The 22,469-nt window shown below is 47.1% G+C and overlaps 2 protein-coding genes across 12 annotated transcripts in view; both read right to left on the minus strand.

Annotated features, from left to right (window-relative positions):
- Positions 1–14,734, minus strand: part of ING4 (inhibitor of growth family member 4) — a 20,497-nt gene extending 5,763 nt beyond the window's left edge. For 2 of the 3 annotated variants that reach the window (XR_014319322.1, XM_082782859.1), the window contains exon 1: positions 4,643–5,070. Coding sequence is in view for 1 of the 3 variants with exons in the window: in XM_082782859.1 (XP_082638985.1) it covers positions 4,643–4,799 (157 nt within the window). In the remaining 2 variants the exon portion in view is untranslated. Of the gene's footprint in view, positions 1–4,642; positions 5,071–14,675 lie in introns of those variants that run through there. The other variant, XM_082782861.1, reaches the window with a different exon arrangement.
- ZNF384 (zinc finger protein 384) overlaps positions 13,113–22,469 on the minus strand; it is a 21,763-nt gene continuing 12,406 nt past the window's right edge. For 7 of the 9 annotated variants that reach the window (XM_082782787.1, XM_082782788.1, XM_082782784.1 and 4 more), the window contains 5 exons: positions 18,026–18,250; positions 17,185–17,367; positions 16,285–16,363; positions 15,292–15,450; positions 13,113–15,160 (listed from right to left, as the gene is read on the minus strand). In XM_082782787.1, the coding sequence (XP_082638913.1) occupies positions 14,882–15,160; positions 15,292–15,450; positions 16,285–16,363; positions 17,185–17,367; positions 18,026–18,250 (925 nt within the window). In that variant the 3' untranslated portion in view covers positions 13,113–14,881. The remainder of the gene's footprint in view (positions 15,161–15,291; positions 15,451–16,284; positions 16,364–17,184; positions 17,368–18,025; positions 18,251–22,469) is intronic. The other 2 variants (XM_082782791.1, XM_082782790.1) reach the window with 1 other exon arrangement.

Consider the following 22,469-nt stretch of genomic DNA (forward strand, 5'->3'; position numbering starts at 1 on the left):
TCTTCTCACAGTGGGACGCACCCAAGCTCTTCTGGACTAAATGCTGTATTTGCCAGTACCCAAACAGTTCTCAGATTCTGAAAGAGATCACAGGAAAAAGAAATTGTCTGTCTGAGCAAGCGCAGTCAGGACACCCTAACAGACACATTCGACTGCTAGGGCACAGGCGAGTGCGGTCACTCTGCCACAGGCAACAATTGGACAGAAAAATAAGGAGAGGCAAAGACCTCTCAGCACAGACGCGGCAGAGCAGCGAGAGAGGAAGCCAAGGATGGGGAAGATGACAGGCTTGCACAAGGGCAGGATAACCCCCGTAAGGAGTACCACACCAGGGAACTGTATGGCTACGTTAGAGATCAGCCTTGATGTCAGAAGTTCGGAGGACACGGAGGACTGAGATGTCAAACAAGAGGCACAACACTTCCAGCTGGTCACAGATCTCCAAGGGCAGGGACCACCACTGAAGGGCTCGAGGGCTTTTTGCCAAGACAGGCAGATCAGATGTGTGAAGAAATACAGAGAAAACGCAGAACGCTCCATCTTGTACCATCCTTTTCTCTCAACTCTGCTGAAGACAGCGGTCAATGACCAAATCTGTTCTAAGTGAACTGGCCATTACCAGCAGCAAAAGCATTGGCTCAGTGTGGGCTGTGCCAGCAGCTCTCACAGAAACACAGGATGCCTGTGAATCACCAAACCCTCTCCCTTGCAGGAGATCTGCAATTTTCCATACCTGCGTGCTGCGGTACGGATCCACCTAACCCAAAGCCTGGGGAAGGTGACAAGCACCTTCCAATCCATGACAACGTTTAACATAAAAGGAAAGGATGAAGAGATGGCAAACCTGAAGTATGATGCAGGAAGCTCGATAGGCAGGAACAGAAAGCTCCCCCAATGAGTACAGTTAACTCAGTGTTAACTGCGGACTCCTCAGCTAATGGTGCAGTGAGATAGCTAAATGTTGGCCGAATCTAGATGCACAGAGGTATGGGGTGGGGAAAGCTGGGAACATTTCTGTTGCTTTGTTACCATTCTCCTCACCCAGGCTTTACACTGACATTCATTCAATATCTGACCAGCTTTGAATGGAAATGTGAATTTCCTCCCAGTCCGGTGCACACTTCCCAACCGGGATGATGAAAGTTGTACATCCAGCAGGACAAATAAAGCAAGAGCCTCATCAGTCCAGGCAGAAAATGTGGTGGGCAGGGTTGGCTGGAACAAACAGGGAAGGTGGCATCTCATCTCCTTGTTTCTCTAAGGAGGAAGCACACCCACAGACACAACCCTTGCATCTGGTCAGCCATCCCCAGCAGCAGAGCAGGGAAGGTGAGCAGCTCGCAGTAAACTGGCCAGCCGAGGAGAGGTGCACTCCTCGGTTCTGTTGCTATAGAAGATAGATTTGTGGGGTGTCCCCGTGCTTACTTTATTTCCATACCCTCTGACCAGATAAACAGGGATGCACCAGCATTAGGAAGTGTTGTTGAACAACCCTACAAGTCTCTTGAAACATCTAACCGTGAAGAAAACACGGTGTTTGCATCCCATCTTCTGGAGGATCTGTATTAGTCACCCTCCCTTGCTCCCACTCAAAGCCTCCACTACGGTATTTCTAAGCCTGTGAGCATGCAAATGCTGAGCCAAACACGGCAACTCCAGGCTGAGCAACCCCAAACTCCTCTGGGGAGCTCCCATGCACACGCAACCACGAAATACCACGGTTTTCTTTCATCTCGTTCCTCCTCCGCCCCTTTCTACACCTCTAATTCATTTGCAGCCACGGTTTCCCCCTGCTGAAGTTGCGCTGCTTTCTTGGCGTGAAGGCAAGCGCTTCCCTACCTTGCTTTCTCCCCTCAGAAGCAGGCATAACATCGATTTGAGACCAGGAGGACAACATTTGAAGAGATGGAACGCTTTTTATGCTTAACTTCAATCACTAAGGAGAACTGAGGAAAGAGCCATAGAAATAAACAATGGAGAACAGACGTGGAGCAAGAACCACTCCTCCTCTTCCCCTTCCCCGAATTCTTTGGCTCAGTATTGTCGTTGAAGGGCCAGCCTCAGCATGATGAAGGCAGGCAGGGGATCAGGGCAGTCAGCAGAGGGACTTTCAGCACTGAATGAACACGCACATGTTTTTGCTGCAAGAACACCTGCTAGGGGCATAACACGCTTCAGACAGCCACACTTTGCCATGAAGGGCTTAGAGCAAAGGCATGTCTAATCCTAGGTCTAAAATCAATTTTAAATTACAGCAAGGACCTGAAAGAAGAATGTTTTTTCCCAGCACAGTGGAATAGCCAGCTTCCCTCACCAGGAAAATGAGTAACTGAGGTGAAGAGACTAAGGGCAGCTCGTTGCAAACACACCTCTTGACATGTCAATGCTACAAATCCTCACTACTTAGGATTGTTTGTTCAAAGCACGCTTTAGTTGCAGCTATGAGCGTTCTGCACATCTGCTATAGAGGAAACATAAACATCAGTCACATTTTGTCCGGGTGGCATTCAACAGGACACCACCTTTTTTCTCCCTACAATCCTCACTTACTCCATTACACACCTTCCTTTCTTCAAGCATCTGAAGAGGTCCGACAAGCAAACTGCCCTCTTTCATCACACACTCCTCATTCAACCCCTGAGCAGACCCAGACAGTAAAGAATATGAAAGAGAAATGCTGCAGGAGGGAAAAAAAAATCAACTGAAAGCCACATCTACGTTAGATGCGAAAAGAACACTAAGAAGAATTTCAGTGCAACAAGCAGAAGCAGATATTAGACATTTTGAAAAGAGCTGACCAAAAGTTCTGGACTATTTATTTGTAGCAGTTTACAGGATATTTTGGAATGTTACCCAACTTTTAAAAAGTGAACTTAAAAAAAAATTATATTGAAATAATCATCAAAGAAAAAAAAATGAAGGAAGGAGTGAGGGGGGAACAATCGGGAGGCATGAAACCAGTAAAAGAAATGGAACAGCTGATCTGGGATCACCTCAGAGAATTCAACAAGGGTGACAATGCAGGTTAAGTTGTGACACCCTCCCTTCCCCAACTTTCCTGATAAACTTTTTTTTTTTAATATTATTATTTTTAAAGAGTATACATATCGTTAGCAAAAATATCATTTTTCAATGATTGAACTACAACTTGGATCAAAAACTTGACGTGTTATCAGAAAGGCTTTTCAGTAAGGGTATATTCAACAGGAAGACAATAACCCAACCCGACTTCTTTAGTTAGCACTGTAACAAAGACTGGTAATAAAGGACCGTGTGCATTCAGAGAGTCAGAACCTCAAGTAGGATGTCAAAAGATGAGAGCAGGCTTGGAGGAGAACAATATGGCTAACTGAAAAATACATTATCATAAGAAATTCATTTTTTCCCTAAGGTACCAGAAAGAAAGTTCAGATTTAATTAATTAGAATCTACACAAGGAAGATTTTAATAAAGGGACACTTCAACACACCAGGTAAAAGGCACAGGTGCAATGACTAAGTGGTGGAATTGTGAAAATCAGCTACAGACAAGTCAAACTGTGACAGGAAAGCTATTAGCAAACTAACCCACTGAAGACTGAGATGGATTCTCAACTCTATGTATTAATACCCATGTAAACTGCCTTTCTTAAAGAAACTCTAATTAGAGCACAGCAACTGTCCTACAGCTAGCTAATGAAGGGAAGTCACATTGTATATGAGATACACGATACCGGATTAAAAAAGGCAAAGCCACCGTAGCGAATGCTTTTTTGCTCTTCCCAACAGTCTTGTAGCCAGATACTTTACGTACTTTTAGACTGTGAACATAAAAAAGTAAAGCGACACACCTTAAAAAAAATGACACCACCACTGTATTAATATCCACCTTCAGCAGGATGACAACCTCTAACTCAATTGCAGGAGCACACATCTCAGCTGGGACAAAATGGAAGACCTTATATTTTTCCTCCGCAAGTATGTGTACTAGAGGGGAAAAGAGGCATTCCCATGGAGTTCATAGATTTTAGCTAACAGTAACGGTGACATCCAGAAGCTGGACATCCAGAACCAGAGCAGTCTCTAGCCACCAAGATAACCTACAGGTTCCTCTCTCTCTTGTCTTAACACCTACCCTACCTCTACTGGTTTCAAATCCCGGCATTTCACCCCTTTATCTCTGCAGCCCTTCTCACATACACTTCTGCTCTACCCAGTAAGGAAACACCGCGTTCCCCCCCGGACCAGCTCCCTGCCCACCCCGCACATCCACCTCTCGCCTCGCCCCCACCCCTCAGGCATCTTCCCCTCCTCGCCCACCCTTCCCACTGCCCTCTGCGCCCTCCTCACAGACCCCAGAGCAACATTACAGCCTGTGCGCTCCCACTGTCTTCTCAGCCTCGGTGGCAGAGCATTACTTACTACAATTCTTGAACTTTTTAAAATTCTTTTAACCTTTCTCAAGAGCCTCCCTTCCCTAAGGGCAGAGGCCAGGCCGAGAGCCGCCGGCCGCGGGGCTCGCAGCAGGCCCGTGCGCCCCGGGCTCGGCCAGCACCCGGGCAGGGCCCGTCCCCTGTCCCTCTTCTTCTTTTTCTTCTTCTTCTTCTTCCTCTCCCTCCTCTTTTTCCTCCCTTTTTCCCCCTCGCCCCCGCCCCGCCGCTTACTGTCCAGGTAGTGCTCCAGGTACATCCCCGCCGCCATCTTGCGCCCCCCACACACCGCCACTTCCGGCAGCCGGCGCGCCCCCACCGGAAGCGGCCCTTGCCCGGCTGGTGAAGCCGCTTCCGCCCTGGCTCCGGGACGCTTGGCGCCCGCCGCCATTTTGGGCCCTGAGGGGCGGTGTGTGGGGGGGGTGGAGACCTGCGTCCTTCACCGCCGGGCTTCGGCCTCGGCAGGGCTACGGGGGTGCCCCCTGGCCACCGATAATTTGCAGGAGGCTATCTGGGCACTTCTGCTGGATAATGTGCGTGGGGAGGTGCTCTTAGTCCCTTACAGCACTGTATGCGTCCATTTACTGCGTTGCCAGCTGCGACAAACTGCTGGGACGTTATAACCAGAGGTGGTCTTTGCGCTGAGGTGGTTGGGGTACAGGCTCGACATGCCTAACAAAGCAATAAACCCATGAAGTGAAGCTCAACGTCTGCCGTCTCTCTCTCTCTTTTTTTTTTTTTTCCTCCATCTAAGCAAAACCACTTCCATGGCCATACAGAATCACAGAATCACAGAATTTCTAGGTTGGAAGAGACCTCAAGATCATCGAGTCCAACCTCTGACCTAACACTAGCAGTCCCCACTAAACCATATCCCTAAGCTCTACATCTAAACGTCTTTTGAAGACTTCCAGGGATGGTGACTCCACCACTTCCCTGGGCAGCCTGTTCCAGTGTCCAACAACCCTTTCGGTAAAGAAGTTCTTCCTAACATCCAACCTAAAACTCCCCTGGCGCAACTTAAGCCCATTCCGCCTCGTCCTGTCACCAGGCACGTGGGAGAACAGGCCAACCCCCACCTCACTACAGCCTCCTTTAAGGTACCTGTAGAGAGTGATAAGGTCACCCCTGAGCCTCCTTTTCTCCAGTCTGAACAAGCCCAGCTCCTTCAGCTGCTCCTGGTAGGACTTGTTCTCCAGGCCCTTCACCAGCTTGGTTGCCCTTCTCTGGACCCGCTCAAGCACCCCCATGTCCTTGTAGCGAGGGGCCCAAAACTGAACACAGTACTCGAGGTGCGGCCTCACCAGAGCCGAGTACAGGGGAACGATCACCTCCCTAGCCCCGCTGGTCACACTGTTTCTTATACACCACATATGGCTTCTAGATTAGAGATACACGTGCTATGGACTTCAGGAGCCCATCCCTAAGCAGTCCTTTGCTAGTGATGGTACACACAAGGTGTTCTAGGTCACAAATTTAATTATAAATAAATTGAGACCATTATCATCTTCTGGTCCTTAGGACCTAAATTCAGGATTGCTGTTCAGGAGGTCAGGGTTAACTTTGTGTGCCATAATTGAGTTTGTATTTGGTAAACATTAAACTTCATCTGCATTTCTCCTGCCCACTCGCTCACCTGTGTTGCTTTCTTTCCCCCAGGCTTCTTGTTCCTCCTAAAAGTTTCCAAGGCACCATACCAATATTTATTTATAGGGACATTCTAGGATTAAGCCTTTTAGCAACCTGCAACCCGACTCTGAGAAGCTGTGATGAGAAATGAACTGCAACTGTTTGACTTACTGGCCATTTTGCTGATGCACTGTTTGGTTAATTCACAGAACCTCTCTGTTCTGAAGATGCAAATAGTTCTGCTAGAATCACACAATCATTAAGGTTGGAAAAGACCTCCCATACCTCACCTAGGTCCAACCATCCCCCTACCACCAATGTCAGCCACTAAACCATGTCCCTAAGCACCACATCCAACCTTTCCTTAAACACTCCCAGGGATGATGACTCCACCACTTCCCCAGGCAACCTGTTCCACTGCCTGACTGCTCTTTCCAAGATGAATGTCTCCTCATTTCCAACCTGAACCTCCCCCTGGTGCAACATGAGGCCATTCCCTCTAGTCCTATCACTAGTTACCTGTAAGAGGCTGACCCCCAGCTCCCCACACCTTCCTTTCAGGTAGATGTAGAGAGCCATAAGGTCTCCCCTGAGCCTCCTCTTCCCCAGATTAAACAAACCCAGTTTCCTCAGTCACTCCTCACAGGACTTGTGTTCCAGGCCCTTCACCACCTTCATAGCCCTTCTCTGGACACGCTCCAGGGCCTCGATGTCCTTGTAGTGAGGGGCCCAAAACTGAACACAGTACCCAAGGTGCAGCCTCACCAGAGAGAGCACAGGGGGACGTTCACCTCCCTGGTCCTGCTGGCCACACTACTCCTGTTATAAGCCAGAATGCTGTTGGCTTTCTTGGCCACCTGGGCACACTGCCAGCTCATGTTTGGGCGAGCATTAACCAACGCGTCCAGATCTTTTTCCTGTGCACAGCTTTCCAGACACTTGCCCCAAGCCTGTAGTGTTGAATGGGGTAATTAAAGTCATTGAAGTTACTCAATGTTTTTAATTATTCAAAAAACTTTCTTGCTCTTTAGTTCTGTTGCAAAGGAACTGGTTTCAGTTAAGCTAAATATTATTGTTAAACCTCGCTTTGTTTTTAAAGTACTTAAAAATTGTATAAATTGCCTTACACTCCTTAATTACGGAGAAGGATGTGGCTGTTACTTAGAAAGTCTACATCCTCTGCCCTGTCACAACACTAAACCAGGCACCCCCAAATGCATTGTGTTCGGAGCTACTGTGCTGAATGGAGCTGATGTTAAGAAACAGGCATTCTTAGACATCACTGATTTGGTTAATAAGAGACTACCCAGGAATCTCAGTTTATCCTCCAAGTTAAGGCAGTAGAAACGGTTTCAGGAAAAGCTAGTTCCTGAACTCTGAATCTAGAAGTTTTATTTTTTCTTGCTTTAAAAAGCTGAGGCACTGAGGTTCATGTGGAAGTATGTCTCCCTGGGTTCCAGGAGCAACCTGATTGGCAGATGAGGTGTTACCACTGCAGGTATTTGGTGAGAAGTGTGATATTTTTAAATGTTTCTACAGGTGAAAGCTGTAGCACTGATGCAGAAAGATGCTTTCTCGACTGGAATATGCTCTGGAGAAATCTGACTCCATCTAGCCCCACCCAGCCTCATGTATTGATCCTTATGTAACGACTGTAGGTAACAAAGCCACATCTGCTTAACTGCAAGGGATATTTCCACCCACACAGGAGTTTGCTACTTCAATTAAATCATATTGCTAGGTGATAAATACCTCCCAGTTTGGTGCAGGACCTGGCTGATCAGTGAGCGGAGACCTGTGCATCTCGCAGAGGGAAACTAAACAGCCTACTGAAGTAGTCTAGACTAGGTTCTCAGCCTTTATTGATCTACAGATGCCTGTGTATTTTCCCTTGGAAATGTGAACATCTGCATAAAATTTAAGCCTCCGGCTTTTCAGTTACCTTACAGACCTCTTTAAGTGTTCTCCAAGGGCCACAAGGTAGTCCGTGCTTGAGAGGGATTGTTACGCAGACTGCAGCAGTAGGCCTACAACTCCAAAGTTTCGTGTTTAGTTCCCTTTTTGCTGTAGAGGCACACATTCGACTCTTCTCTCTTTTACATTCTCAGTTCAGAGGTCCCTGCTCTGCATTTCCTTCTCTTCAGAAAGGAGTAGACGTACCCACACTTCATTCTCACAGACATCAGTTGAACTGGAGCACCTGCCCCCAAGGTGGTAAATCAGCTTTACATATGGAAGAGGATGCCAAATGCCCCATGGTATAGCTGTGTGCGCGTTCCAAAAACATATCCTAATTGAGCAGCAAAACTAGGCATAGACTCTAGTTCTTTGGCGTCATGATTTCTTTTCTTGCAGTTGTTTTTTTTTTTCTTTTTTTTTTTTCTTTTTTTTTTTTTCCATTCATTACACAGACACTACATGAAATCGAAATGTTTGTTGGACCAAGTCACTACATCTCTCTAGAACTTCGGTGTCCTATACAGAAACAAGAAACCATGCACACAAATTTAATCTGTTGTACCTGGAATGACGATTGAACAGGTACCTATCATGTAGTTAATGAAATGTACAGAGCGATTTCAGTCTATGTTCTGAAACTGTACTAGTAAACTTGGGCATCTTTCAGGTACATCACCTGCAAAATATTAGAAGAAAACCCTAGACATGATATATAACCTTTAGTTGATACAAAGATGATAAAATAATAAAAATATAGAAGACAGGCAGGATCTCAATTATATTCTATATTATGAAGAAAGATGGAAGATGTAGACAAATTTGTGAAGTAATGAAAGATTACCAATTGTCCATGATATTTAGGAAGATGTTTAGTTCTACCCATCTACCCATAAAATATCCTAGAAGTTGCATAGCTAGAAGCTCACAATCAAGATTTAAAAGAATTATCTGGCAAGCAGATGGAAACAACGGGCTTTCCTTTCAGAAGAACTTTGGAGTTTGAATGCATCCCAGAAGACAAGTAAATACTTTCATTTAAAAATATTTGAAAAAGTAAGGGGGGCTATCCAGGTTGCTATAAGCCAGTTAACCTAACACTGATTTGGCAAAATCAGAGCGTAATCAATTTGGGTTACACTCAGCTAAAAAAGGAAACATAATGTTATTTGATCTAATTTAATGGAAAAGATCTCATTAAAAGAATTACTTTTATGGCCATATAAATTTGGTGGTTCAAAATAGCTGTCTAGGACTAACATATCAAGACTTGCATCTGCATACCGCACAGGCTGGCTGTTCATAAGGGAAAATGAAAGGCAATAGGTAAGTGCTGGAGGATGGAGCTAAGCCTTACCATGAAATACCTAAACCAGCTTGACTTAATTTAGCTGTTTGGAAAGATGAATACAGTGGCTTGATCGTGGTCTGTAACTCATTACAAAATAAAAAGATTTCTGATAGCAGAAGACTTTAATGTTCTGAACACAGGCATAACAAGACCCTATGAAGTTAAAAAAAAAAAAAAAAGAAAAGAAAAGAAAAGAAAAAAGTAAAATAGAATGCTATTTTTAATGGCAGTGATAACCAACAAAAAAATTTAATAATGGTTGATTAAACATAAGTCTTTAAATTATGAAAAGTCTTAAATCTTTCTTGAAGATTTAACTGAATGGTAGAGCAGCAATACTATCATTAGTCACAGCTGAGGTTCAGTTACTGTTTTGTGGGTGATTTTTCTAAATGATTTCCAGCCTACGTGATGTTTCCTTTTAAAGCAGTGATAATTTGCAGAATCCAGCTTAGAACTGACAATGGATTCAGTAAAGACAAGAAGAAAAAGTGCTACCGCCTTCCAGCAGAGACTCAAGATGCAGCCGAACGCAGAACTCCAGAGTCAACGTAAGGTCTCGGGCACAGACACACGGGAACAAATGGATTGGCATCACAAAGAAAATGCATAGTTAAAGAATTCAGGGAGCTGAAGAGAAAGTAAAGAGAATATTCCATTCTTGTGAGTGGAAGTTAAATAATTGAACTGTTGTCACCTTGAGTGTACAAAGCTGAAAAGCTGCAGACTGTGGAACCCGCAGCTTCATCTCAGCAGGGGATAATTTTGTGTGGATGTTATATTCTGCATCCTGCAGGTAGAAACCATACTTTTAAGATCAGCTGAAGTACTTTATATGTGTTAAATAGCCTCAGAAATTTGAAGAGGAAGACCTGATACAAACAAGACAATGAGAACAAGGTATTTTCAATTATTTCTACACCACCAACAGGAGCCTGGGTAAACAGAGAAATAAGAATTTTTCATTGATGAGGGGAAAAAAAATAAATCCTGGAATAAAGTGGCACTTTTGAAACTTGGTGGGAAAGTCCCTTAATAAAAATCATTGGTTTCTTTCTGGGCAATAGTAAAAGTTACAGGAACAGCGGCAAACTGCACAAACACAAGCAATATCTTTGAAATAACTGGTAACAAAAGAATCATACAGCCTTAAATACATATAGATCCCCATGCTTGGTAACAGATTCCAAGAAGGGGAAGGATAGAAGACATTGAAAACAACACATCAAACAAGGTAAGGTGATTTCAAGCACCTTTAACACGTTTAAAAAAGAAAAAAAAAAAAAAACACTGCAAGGAATTGTAACTTGCAAGACACTCCCCAAGGAATCCAGCCAGTCAGCAAAATATACTTCCAATTTTTAAAACTAGTTTTCTCAATACAAGACACTGCACCCAAACCAGGTCAATTTTTCAGACTTTGAGGTGATGCATACAAGACAAGACAAAAACATGAGCGGAAACTGGCAGCTTTGTCCTGTTCCTACTGAATACGGGCATGCGGAGGAGAGCCACAAGCAGTAATAAACCTATCCTGTCTGTGCTTCTCAAAGCCAATTTCCAAAGTGAGCAAAACTGTAAACTGAGTTGCCCATGAGAAAAAAAAATGTAAAACGGAAAAGTGTGAATGAAAACTATTACGAAAAATTTATTATATGGCCAAAAAAGCTCCAATTCCACAATCAACAGGGGGAAACTGGGTAAAAGCTTGTCCTGGGTTCAGTGAGAAAGTCTGTGAGCAAGAAGAAACAACTTAAAAAGAGAGAGAAAAGGCCGAAATATAACACATTGAAAAGGGGAAGGCCAGACAGCAACTGACATAAATTAGGTATTATTAAATAGAGAAAACTGGTAAGGAAAGCTCTGCAGCTAGCAAAACTACAGATAATATGGATTTGGGAACTCTCATTCATTTTTTAAAATAAAAAGTAAACAAATATTACTAATAGTACTGATCCATGCTAAATAAAAATGATTAAATTGCTAGTGACACAGAACAAGGACAATCAGTCAACAAAATATTTCTAATCCCATACTCAGAAAGAAACAGAGTGTGGCAGTAGTACGAAAATAGCAACTTCTCTCCAGTACCTTAGTATCAAAGTAGGAAGTTAGACAACATCTGCCGGGGACATATATTTTCAAGTCAGCAAACAAGCAGGAGTCTTTCCAGTTGACTAACAAGCTCTCCAGCCCATTGATTCTGATTTTCATTCAACTTGGGATATTAGAGAAATACCGTAAGACATTCAGTGACAGTATTCCCAAAAGGCAACTGAAATGATTCAACGTCAAAATTAGTCTGAGGCAAAAGAATGGAAGAGCTGTTGAGATGAAGAATGAACGAATGAAGAATAAAACCTATAATCCGAAGGTTTATGGAATATAGATTTTGTAGAGGATAAAAAGAAAAAAAAAAAAAAAGCCTAATTTCATTCTTTGAAGACATCATTATACATTTGGTTTAACAAAGGGGACTGCATAGGTGCAACATACTTAAATTTTTGTAAGGCATTGACCTAGCACCGTAAGTCAAAAAGATTTACTGTACATAATCACATACTACGAAGATTAAGAAACGACTACTAGCCTGCAAGTCTCAAAAAGAAGCTAATAAAAAGTTGCACTGAACGATGCTTTTCAAGTTAGTGTAGGTCAGATGCAACATAGCACTTTCAACCCGGATCCGAAAAGTAAAAAGTAACAACTGATGCAGTTTGTGGTGGACAAAACGGACAGGGTGGTGCACAACCTGGACCATCGGCAAGCTGGGTCTGTTCACACACAACAGACTGATAGAGACTCACGTTCAGTAACCGGGAAGAACTCGGACCATGCCTGCAGAAAGGGGGAAAACGCTATCGTGGGGAGCTGAGACTTTGATCTGGGAGTCACACCAGGTAAGCAGCTAATGTGAACTCCAGTAAAATGCTGCAAGAAACGGGCAAACGCAGTCCTCTGCAGACTTAAGGCAAAGGGCAGGGCAACCTTGTCCACGGCCACGGGGCTTCAACACTTAATTCTGACATGAACGCGTCTACAAGATATTGAAGGATCTGCCAAGATGTAGAAATAAAAGACGAGAGTGATTCACAGGCTGGAGGAAATCCCTTACAGTGGAAGACTGAAGGAGTTTTCATCCATTTAGCTTCTCAAAGAGTAGATGAGGAGGTGCTATTACAGCGTTTAAACACCAGACCAGGGGAGAAAGCCCCACTCTGCTCTGTGGGTCTCTGAATTGGTGGGATGGACAGGACTGAACTAGTAACTAGAAGCCAAAGCCAAACAAATCCAGAAGTGAAATCGGGCTTGGATATTTTCAAGCCAGAACACAAAGCCCTTGCAGCAGGCCACCAACGGAAGGGGTTCGCTGTGTCCCCATGCCTGAAAATCAAGCCAATCCATTTCGGGAACACGTACTTCAAACGCACGTTAGTCACCGAGGCTCAGAACAGGACAGATGGGTTGAAACGTCGCCTGGAAAACGCGGGAGGAAGAGGGCTTCTCCCAGCCTGATCTGTGAACCTAAAAAAACCAATTCAACCCCTCGCAGCCAACCCTGCCGAGTAAGCGCAGAGCACCAGCTCTCCCCGCGGGCTGTGCAGGTGCAGAGCTCCCCTTCCACCCTGCAAACCACCAGGCTGCCCGAGGGCAGGGCTGCGCCGCGCCGCTCGCGCTCCCGCAGCCCGTCCAGGACGCTCCTGCCGCGTTTCGGTGTGCGTGGGGAAGGAAGACACGGCACAGGGGCAGGGTGCCCGCAGCAGCACCTCCAGGGAGCCTTTTACACCAATTTATTTCTACACAGGGTGGTTAAAAAAAAAATAATAATAATAAAAGCCCCTACCGGTTGTTCATACATAAGTCTGGGATTCTATAGGGTTTGAGTGCAACACATGCTTTTTTTCCCTTGCCTTCTCGTTCTCTTCCCAGTCAGCCTCCATGATCCAAAGAAACTAAGAAGTGACACACAAGACTAGTAGTCATGTGGACCAAAAAAAAAAAAGAAAAAAAAAAAAAAAAAGAGGGGGAGGGAATCTGAAGACGAAGAGAGAGGGAAAAACAAACAAAGATTGAAAATAAAAATTCGCCAGGATAATGCGTTTTATAAACACAGAGATAGAAACAGTTACAGCAAGGACAGAGCGGGCCAGGGGCGGGGAATAGATATTTATATATATATATATATATATAAATTCAAGGGGCCTTCAGTTTATTCTTTTTGGCTCCCCCTTCTCATTAGATTGGTCTCTCTGTGGGGATCTTCGCCCCTTTCTCTCCACTGTCCGCCTTTTGGGGATTCTCTCCCACGCTCGGGGTCCAGAAGAGGCCACCACTGCCACGTGAGTCCAGCCCGTCTTGGCAAGAGGGAGCCCGGGAGAGCGCTCGGATGGGAGGTGAGCAGAGAAGCTAGCCTTGCCCTGACACCTGCCGGCTCCTCGAAAAGCCTGGGCTATTCCTCCTCCTCCTTCCCTTTGGGAAACTGGGGGCAGGACAGGTGTGGAAGAGTCAGAACTGCTGCTGTTCCGCCTTTCGGGGAAGGAAGTAGAGAGAAGGGTGATGGTTATTTTGGCAGTCTCTTCCCCTCCCCTCCATTGCTTTTTTGGTTTGTTCTCGATGCCTGCAGGCTTTTCTGAGGAGGTTGGGGGGGTAGGGGGGGGGGGAAGCAGGATGGAGAGGAGGAGAAGTACGAGCTGCTAGGACATCATCCACAATGGGCAGGAAGAGCAATGAGCAGGAACCCACATTCCTACGGGGCCTTGGCCGTCATGCTGCTCAGACAGCCGGGAGAGGCGGCAGCCCCTTCAGCCAGACTCCTCTCTCTATTGCTCTCCGCCAGGGGAGAAGAAAGAGTGCAACGCTCCAGAGCCCTCGGGCAGCGCAGGCACCTGTCCAGCCCAGAGAACACGCCTCACCTCTCCCCCACACCGGTTTCACCCTCCGCTGGGGAGAAGGCTTCTCCCATCCGGTCCTCGGGGCAGGACAAGCGACCCCTCCTCCCTTTCGCAAAGCAGGAGGGACAGGAATGGATATTTCTCTCTCAGACAACTCAAGGAAATCCTCAAAAATACCCATCCGGCTGTGACCCCCTGCCACGTTCTTCTGCGGCCCGCTGAAAACGTGTCCGAGCCCCCGCCTGTACAAGGCCCAGCTCTCCGTCCCGTCACACCACGCACCTCTCAACGCCTCCCCACCCCCTTCCCACACAGCCTACAGCGAGAGAGAGAAGGCAGAGCAGGGGCCTTTCTTTGGGATTGAAAGGAGGGGCTCTTGCGTGAGGAAGCGATCCCGGCACAGGAAGGGGGGCTCTTGCACAAGGAAGCATCCTCCTACCAGGCAGGCTGCTGCACGGAAGGAGCACCCCCTTGAGACAAGGCTGTCGTTCAAGGGGCTGCCACGAACGGGGTTTACACGGCCAGAAGAGGCTGCTGCAGGAGGAGAGGCCGGAGGCTGTTGCACGAGGAGGGCCGCTGCACAAGCGGTGCCCCGGGCGCAGGCTATGCACAAGAGGCTTTTCTGCTCCCTGGGTTGAGGTCTCTCTAGGAGCTGGAGAGGTGCTCCACTTGGATGGCGCTGGTGCTGACAGTGAGGCAGATGTCCTTGTGATGCTCTGAAGTCTTGTAAGGAGTCAGGTCAAAGGAGCACTGAGGGGGAGGGTTGGGTGGGTTAGTGTCTCCAGAAGGGCCCCCTGCTGCCCCACCCCCCTGCGGCTGGAAGTGCTGCTGCTGCTGAGAGGCCTGGGCTTGTTGGGCCTGAACCACCTGCTGCTGGGGGTCCGGGATGTTGTGTTTCCGCATGTGCTTCATCAGGTACGTCTCCTGCAACGGGAAGGCGGCGTGAGAGGAGGGGACGGCTTTCACCGAAGCCAAAGCCCGCGGGGACCCCAAGGACGGACTCCCCGAGGAGCACTTCCACCTCTGCCACCCCCTCCGGGGGAGGAAATACTCACCGAGGTGTAGGCCCGGCTGCAGATGGAGCAGGTGTAGACCTTGGCGTGTTTCACCGTGTGCGTAGCCAGGTGCACCTCCAACGAGGCGGCATCCGTGTACGCGCGGTGGCAGTTGTGGCACTTGAAAGGTTTGTCTTTGTTGTGCTGCCGTCTGTGGGACTGGGGGCGGCAGCGGGGTGGGAAAAGAGAGAAGGCAAAAGGGTTAGGAAGCGAATATTGACGCTGGAGGCTGCCTTACCTCTAACACTCCCTTCCCACCAGCCTCCAAGTTCCCTAAGCCCCAGGATGCCGAGCAAGGGACACCTGGCTCCTAGAGCAGGATGGTGATTTCCCCCCCAGTCCCCAGAGCTTTCTGGTGGGCGCCGTATTTTCTCAGCCCTATTAGGCATTTGAAGAGCAGTCTCTCAACTCTCCGCAATCCCCACCTTCTCAGTCTCCATGCAACTCTTCCAGTCTCCCCCCATGCCCTTTCTACCTCTCTTCACATTTACTCTCCACATCTGTCAACTCTCAAGGCAGGATCTTTCACTGCTCACAGGCATTCACAGCTTTTTGCCAGTTGGCATTGCCTACAGTTCCCCTCCTCCAGGATACTGCAACAGGAGGCACCACCTCTGCTTCCCTAAATCCCTACTCTTACGTCCCCCATTTCATTATAAAACAAGAACACCTATTCCTGAGATTTTATCCCACGTGTGAGATTTAGGAAAAGCCTTACCCCAGCTATGTTAGAAAATGTCTGCAGAACAGATCAGAGGAACTCCAACAAGCTATCACCGCTTGCAAGTCAATCTTACAATTTTACAGGATGTAACCACTTATGTGACTTATTTGGGTCACTGTTGCCACCAATCTCTCCCCTGTCCAGCCCTTCAACACCTTTTCTGCATTCCTTCACTCCTCCTCCCAGCTGCCCCAGTTTTTCCATCTCCTCCCACTCGCCATCCAGATTTGCCACCCCCACTGTCGAGCAGGGCCTGCCCAGCCCCTTACCTGCAGGTTGGAAAGCTGGGTGAAAGCCTTTTCACACCCAGGGTGAGCACATTTGTAGGGTCGGTCCCCGGTGTGGATGCTGTCGGGGGGGAAGAGCACAAACAGGAGGCAGTGAGCAAACAGGCAGCGCAGACTGCCGGGGCCTGATGCTGTGATGCAATCTCACAGCCGCTCAGCAGCGCGGGGAAGGGGATGACGGTGCTGCCAGATGCTGTTCTACCTGGACAAAGAGAGCTCTGCCCAGCTCCTGTGTCCAGCTAGAAGTTAGAAAGGATGTGCCATCAAGCAGAGTTCAGAACGTGACTAGGACTGAGGAGCAAGAGCTTATGAACGCTTGGCACGAGGGTCACTTAAGAATGGCAGGGGGTCTGCTGGCCCAGACACCCTGCTCCAAGCTCAGGAGACCCACGCTGTGACCAAGAGGAATTCATTCTCTTGCTTGCACAGCACCGAGAAAACAGCTCTGTTCCTTCTCAGGATACGCGTGACAACAGCCTTCCTCCCTTCACGCTAGTGGGGAAATGTGCTCACGTGTCCCTGTCCCCCTGCAATGCCAGGACAAGCTTCCACACGCTCAGTCCAACCCCCGTGGTGGTGCCAGGATCCCTCACGGCCAATGCCTCTCTCTCCATCGCTCTCTCTCTCTCTCTCTGTGCCCCCCGCGGTGCCAGACCAAGGCTCCCCCGGGACAGCACGTGCCCACCTCTGCCCTGCCGTGTGCTCAGTGCCTCCTGCGCAGCCGCCACTCCGTCCACTCTGCTGGGCCGCCTCCTCCTGGGGGTGCAGCCGGCCGCGCTCTCCCCGCCCGCCCCCCGCATGCTTGGCGCGCGTGCTCCACAGGGTGCATGCCGGCAGCGCGGGGGGGCCAGGGCCAGGCCCCCGGCCTCCTCTGGCCCTTACCGTGTGTGCTGCTGCAGGTGGGAGAGCTGGCGGAAGGCCTTCTGGCAGTAGCGGCAGGTGTAGGGCTTGGCCCCCGAGTGGATGCGGAGGTGCTGGGCCAGGTAGGAGGTGTTGGCGAAGCTCTTGGAGCAGTGAGGACACTTGTGGGGCTTGACAATCGCCGTGTGGAGCTTGGAGTGGATCCTGCCGAAGAGGAGGAGGAGCAGCAGCAGTTGGACACGACCGCCATCTGGCTAGTGCTGATGGAATGAGGGCACAAAGGGGGTGGGACAGCACCACGCTATCTGCTACACAGAGGAGCTCCACACACGGCCCTAGCTCGGAGCTGGCTCGGCCTCAAACCGTGCTCCCCGTGGATTCAAGAGACCATGGTCTGTCCGCACCGGGGGAGGATCCAGAGAGAGGAACTACAGAGTTTGGACTGAGGGGCATTGGCAGAGCTGTGTGGGAAGCCTATGGCTGAAATAGCAGGGGGCTGCAAGCCCGGACTGAGACGTTTGGCAGGACTAGGCTGGGGTGACAGGGAACAGTCCTCCTACGCCCAACTCTACGCTCGTGCTGACAAAGCCAGTGCTACCTTCTGTCCGAAAACACCGCTCCGCTGCAGACGCCCCTTAGAGTCAGCAGCACGAACCTCTGCGCGCACCCAGCCCCGCACGGAAAATGACAAGCACTACGTGTCAGACACCACGACCGCCGCTTTGTTTTCTGTCTGAGGCGTGACCAGCCCGCGGAAAACAGCAGGGTCTCCCCAGGCGGTCACCCACTCGAGGTGCTGACGGCATGCTGGGACGACGGCAACATGCAGTGCGGAGGGCCCCCAGCCTCCTCTGGCCCTTACCGTGTGTGCTGCTGCAGGTGGGAGAGCTGGCGGAAGGCCTTCTGGCAGTAGCTGCACGTGTAGGGCTTGGCCCCTGAGTGGATGCGAATGTGCTGGGCCAGGTAGGAGCTGTTGGCGAAGCTCTTGGAGCAGTGAGGACACTTGTGTGGCTTTGTCTCCGTATGGGACTTGGAGTGGATCTGCATCTCCGACTTGGAGTAGAAGGTCAGCGAACACATCCGGCACCTGGGACCGGGGCGAGGGGAAGAGACAGCGTCACACGGGGCGGGCCCCAATATCTAGCAGCTCTAAGTGGAAGGGGTCTTCCACACTGAGTGAGTAAAGGAGAGTTTCTGACCATGCGGACCAGGGGAAGTTTCGCCTCGGCCACTACGCTCAGCTGCAAGTACTCCAGTCCCAGAGGGACAAACCTAAGCTAGGAATGGGCAGGAAAGACCAGACTTATACCTTGCAGCCACACAAGGAAAGGTCTTGGAAGAATCAGAGAGATTAATTTATCAGGCTTACAAGGGAGACAGGGTAGCACTTGGGAAATTTTCCAAGGGCAATCTGAAGGGGACAGGAATAAGAATTCCCAGACAAAAAACACTTTGTTCATCTATGATTTATTTCAGTCAAAAAAAAAGTTGGAAAACCTGAAAATCCAGGTTAAGGTGTGTCTTCATAATAAAAGTTAATTCCATGTACTGCAAAGTCTGCAAAAGCAGTTATGACCAAAACACTTAACTCTGCTCCCGTTTTTGGGGAAGACATTCACGTATTTGAAGGCAATGCTGGAGATAACAGGGCTACTTTCCTAGTGGGTCTCACAAAGATACTCTGGGAACGTAATCAGCTATTTCACTGGTTTAATTGGCTTTCACCAATTCTATCTTACTGATGTTTTACAATGTTTTGTCTAGGAGTTTGGACCCATCTGTTCCCATAAAGATCAGAAACATATTTGGTAACACAGATTCTTCGAACAGGAAGAAGCAGTTGGCATTATCTGCTATGGATGTTGCTGTTAAAAACTGTTCCTCCGTCATGACACCGGGTTGTTGGGAGAAGCCTGCACTGCTATACAATTCAAGATGGTAAAAGATTTTGTCTCTCTGTCATTTTAACCACAGAGGTTGCACCCATTGCTGGCCTTTTTTTTTTTTTTTTTTTTTTTTTGTCTTCAAAAAATGTGTGACAACAAGGAGCAGAGTTAAAGTTTCTCTGAATTTAAGTCCTTCCATGTGCAGGCTTTTCCATTAAACAAGACAAAATGGAAGCTGCACTTGGAACTTCCAGGGTCACATCTGAGGGAACAATGCCACCTAGGAGACCTCTGTTCTGCCTGCTGTGGTGTGTTCATTATGTTTTTGTCTGGGAATTTCCTTAAGTTTTATCAGTGTCTAAAAAAGATACCCAGTGACAGAAGTCTCTGCAAGTACTACACACCACAGAGAGCTTATCCTGTTTGTGCCCACATTCAGCTACTTCTTTTTCCTCCTCGGAGGATACATCATTACATCTACTGTTGCGGCTATTGATGTGGGAGCCAGAAGCTTTTAGGAAGTGTGCGGTCTAATTGGTGTATGTAATGTAGGCAACATTTATCCAGCACCTACCTTAACTTCCACAGGCCCTTCAAAGCCACAGCTTGATTTTGAGCCATGTAACTGGAAGCCATGCCTCCCTACCAAGCATCCTACCACACACCTGCCACAACATTGTTCCTCCTCCTTTACATTCATGATCACCTCTAACAGTTGCTTCTGCATTTCCTACCTTCATCTTTCTCTTATTCCCTTTTAATTGCACACCTGAACACAACGCACAAGCTAAACACATCCTTACGTAGCTCCCCGCTCACACATACACAGCTCCTGCCTGGAATCAAGGAGCAGAAGCAATTTGGCTGTTTGTCCCTAGGTCTGCTAGAGATACAGGGAGTAAGAAGGCACATCGGGATCACCTTTTAGGAAAAGCAGCTTTTGGTTTATAAACCCAATTATCTCCAAACACTTGTCCAGTTTGCTCCAGACTTTCTGAAACAGGACAGCTGGACTTGAAGACAGCATACGTATTTTGCAGTTATCAAGTCATACTTAGAGGCTGAGGACTGTATCCTTGAACAAAGCAATGCTAGAAAGAACTTAAGTGAACGCTGAGCTGAAAGTACCACTGAGTTACCAAGTCCAGTTCTCTGCTAACGCAAGGAATTAATTCATAACCCCATGCGTGACTCTATCAAGCTCCCTCTCAGTGGATGTTTATTGCCACTATTCTCAGCTGAAGCCTGTTCCACTGTGTCACTCCTCTGATGATGAATCATTCAATTGAGAACAAGCTCCCAGTGCGATGTTGTGCTAATACGGCTAAATGAATCAAAGGGGAATAGCAGGTATCAGCTCTCTCTAAGTGGGAATGGGGCAACTACTCCTGCAGCAGCATGCCTGACGCTGAAGACTGTACAGTCAACAAGTACTGAGAGATCCAGGCAAGTTCAGAGAGCTCGGGAATGATGGCGTGTGGAAAATCTACTTCACAGAAGAGACTCACTGAGCCCGGTCTATCTAGGTTTGGTTTGGGGGAAAGGTTAAAAGATAGCTTGGTCAATAACCGTATAAATCTACGTAGAGGGAAAAAAATCAATGACTGTGGGCTTGGTTTATGCAGCAAAGGTACCATGAGATACAGTAGCTGACAGTATGAGCTCGAGAAATCCAAGAAACAAAATCATTCCAACCATGAGAAGAATGCATCTTTGGCACAACTCCGAGGCTGCGTTACAATCTCAACCACTTGGCACCTACAATTAATATTTTTAGACTTCAGCTACCCGTCAGTGAGTAATACCTTTCTAGAAGTTTTGCTTGAGCTCCAACGCAATGTTGGGCACTAATCTCCTCTGTGCTGTACGCATGACCATAGATTTTAAAAGTCTATTCCTTTTTGAAAAATTCATGATCTTTACTATGTCATCAAGTCTAAGCAGTCCAGCCCCTTAAGTCTGTAATGACATAAAGCCATCTACTTTATTTTCCGTAATAGCTGTGCACCAATTCCTTTACTTATTTACTTTGTTAGGTATCTGCCTTCAGGGCAGAATTTCCCTAGAATAAACTTTAATGAAAAGAGAGAGACTGAACGTCCTTCTCCGTTTTCAAAGTAAACATATAAAAAAAGGTATTTCAAAACCTCTCTGGCACCTGCATGAGAATGGGAGATAAATCTGAGTGTTAGAAACAAAACAAACAAACAAACCAGAAAATAAGAAGAAAACAAAACCCATCAAACAAGAAACCAACCCTAGCTGTCTGAATTTAGCAGCTGCAGACATTTCAGCAGTGTTTTTCAAGCAACATTTAAAAAAAATAATCTTGCAGGGACTCGTTTTCCAATAATCTACCGAGCATTAGCCCTGAGAGGGCACGAATGTTATGTAGCATTAACAAAGTCATAAGTCTTGTAAGTTAAAAGAGCCCTGGAATACAGCAGAAAGCTGCACTTCAGAGAGTTCTGTATGATGTGGTAGCAGGCATTTTCAATGGAACAAATGATCCATTTAATTAAGGGTTTTGCATTTTGCCTCAGACATCATCAAATATTAAAGGGGAAGATGCAATCAGCCCTCTAGTGGGTAAACATGGATTCAAAAAAAAATGTTAAAATCTATACGGATAATGAGAACATTGCATCTGACACTCGCAAGGCTTCAGTGTTTCATTTCAGTGAATTTTTCCTTGCTGGGGATAGGAAAAGTTGGCAGCGCCGCCTGCTAAACATGAACATAGTGCTATGTGAAATAATCTGTTGTTGTTTGTTGTTAATAAACATTTTTGATCTTTTTTTTCCCCATCGTGCTTCTAAACTACTACTACTGCCATTGTATTCGGAGAGCACGTACCAGCAATGGCTGCAGCATTCCCATTGAGAGCATTATACAACATCCCTACAACTGTTTGTTATGGCTCTGCAAATTTAGCTTAGAGCATATTCTTAACAACGCAGAGGTGTATTTCTCCATATAAATAGTTAACTCCATACGCAGCAACGTGCTAGAGATCAAAAGCAACCCCTTCCAGTGTTTGTAATCCTTTCTTTTTATAAGGAATCTACAGAAATAAAGCGAGACGTTAAAAGAATGTGCATGTTAAGACAAACACCCTCAAAAATCATGAAATGCCAGTAAAAGGTGGATGCACAATTCTAATTCTGCACCCATATGAAAGTCATCACGATGAGTCATAAACAAAATTATGCTTATAGCAACCAGACTACAACTCGGAGGCGCACGGGGCCTTTTTTTTTCTTTCCACTTTTCATGGAATGTTCCGCCTCATTCATCAGATGCTGTTATGAGATAAAATGCCATCTGAAATACCATCTCATAGTAAAATTTGCCTAACGTGGATTAACAGCATTTTTTCAATCAAGTGCTTAATTAATTGGTATCACAGTTGTGAAAACT

This window comes from Aythya marila, assembly GCF_965140915.1.
Source record: "Aythya marila genome assembly, chromosome: 1".
NCBI lineage: Eukaryota > Metazoa > Chordata > Aves > Anseriformes > Anatidae > Aythya > Aythya marila.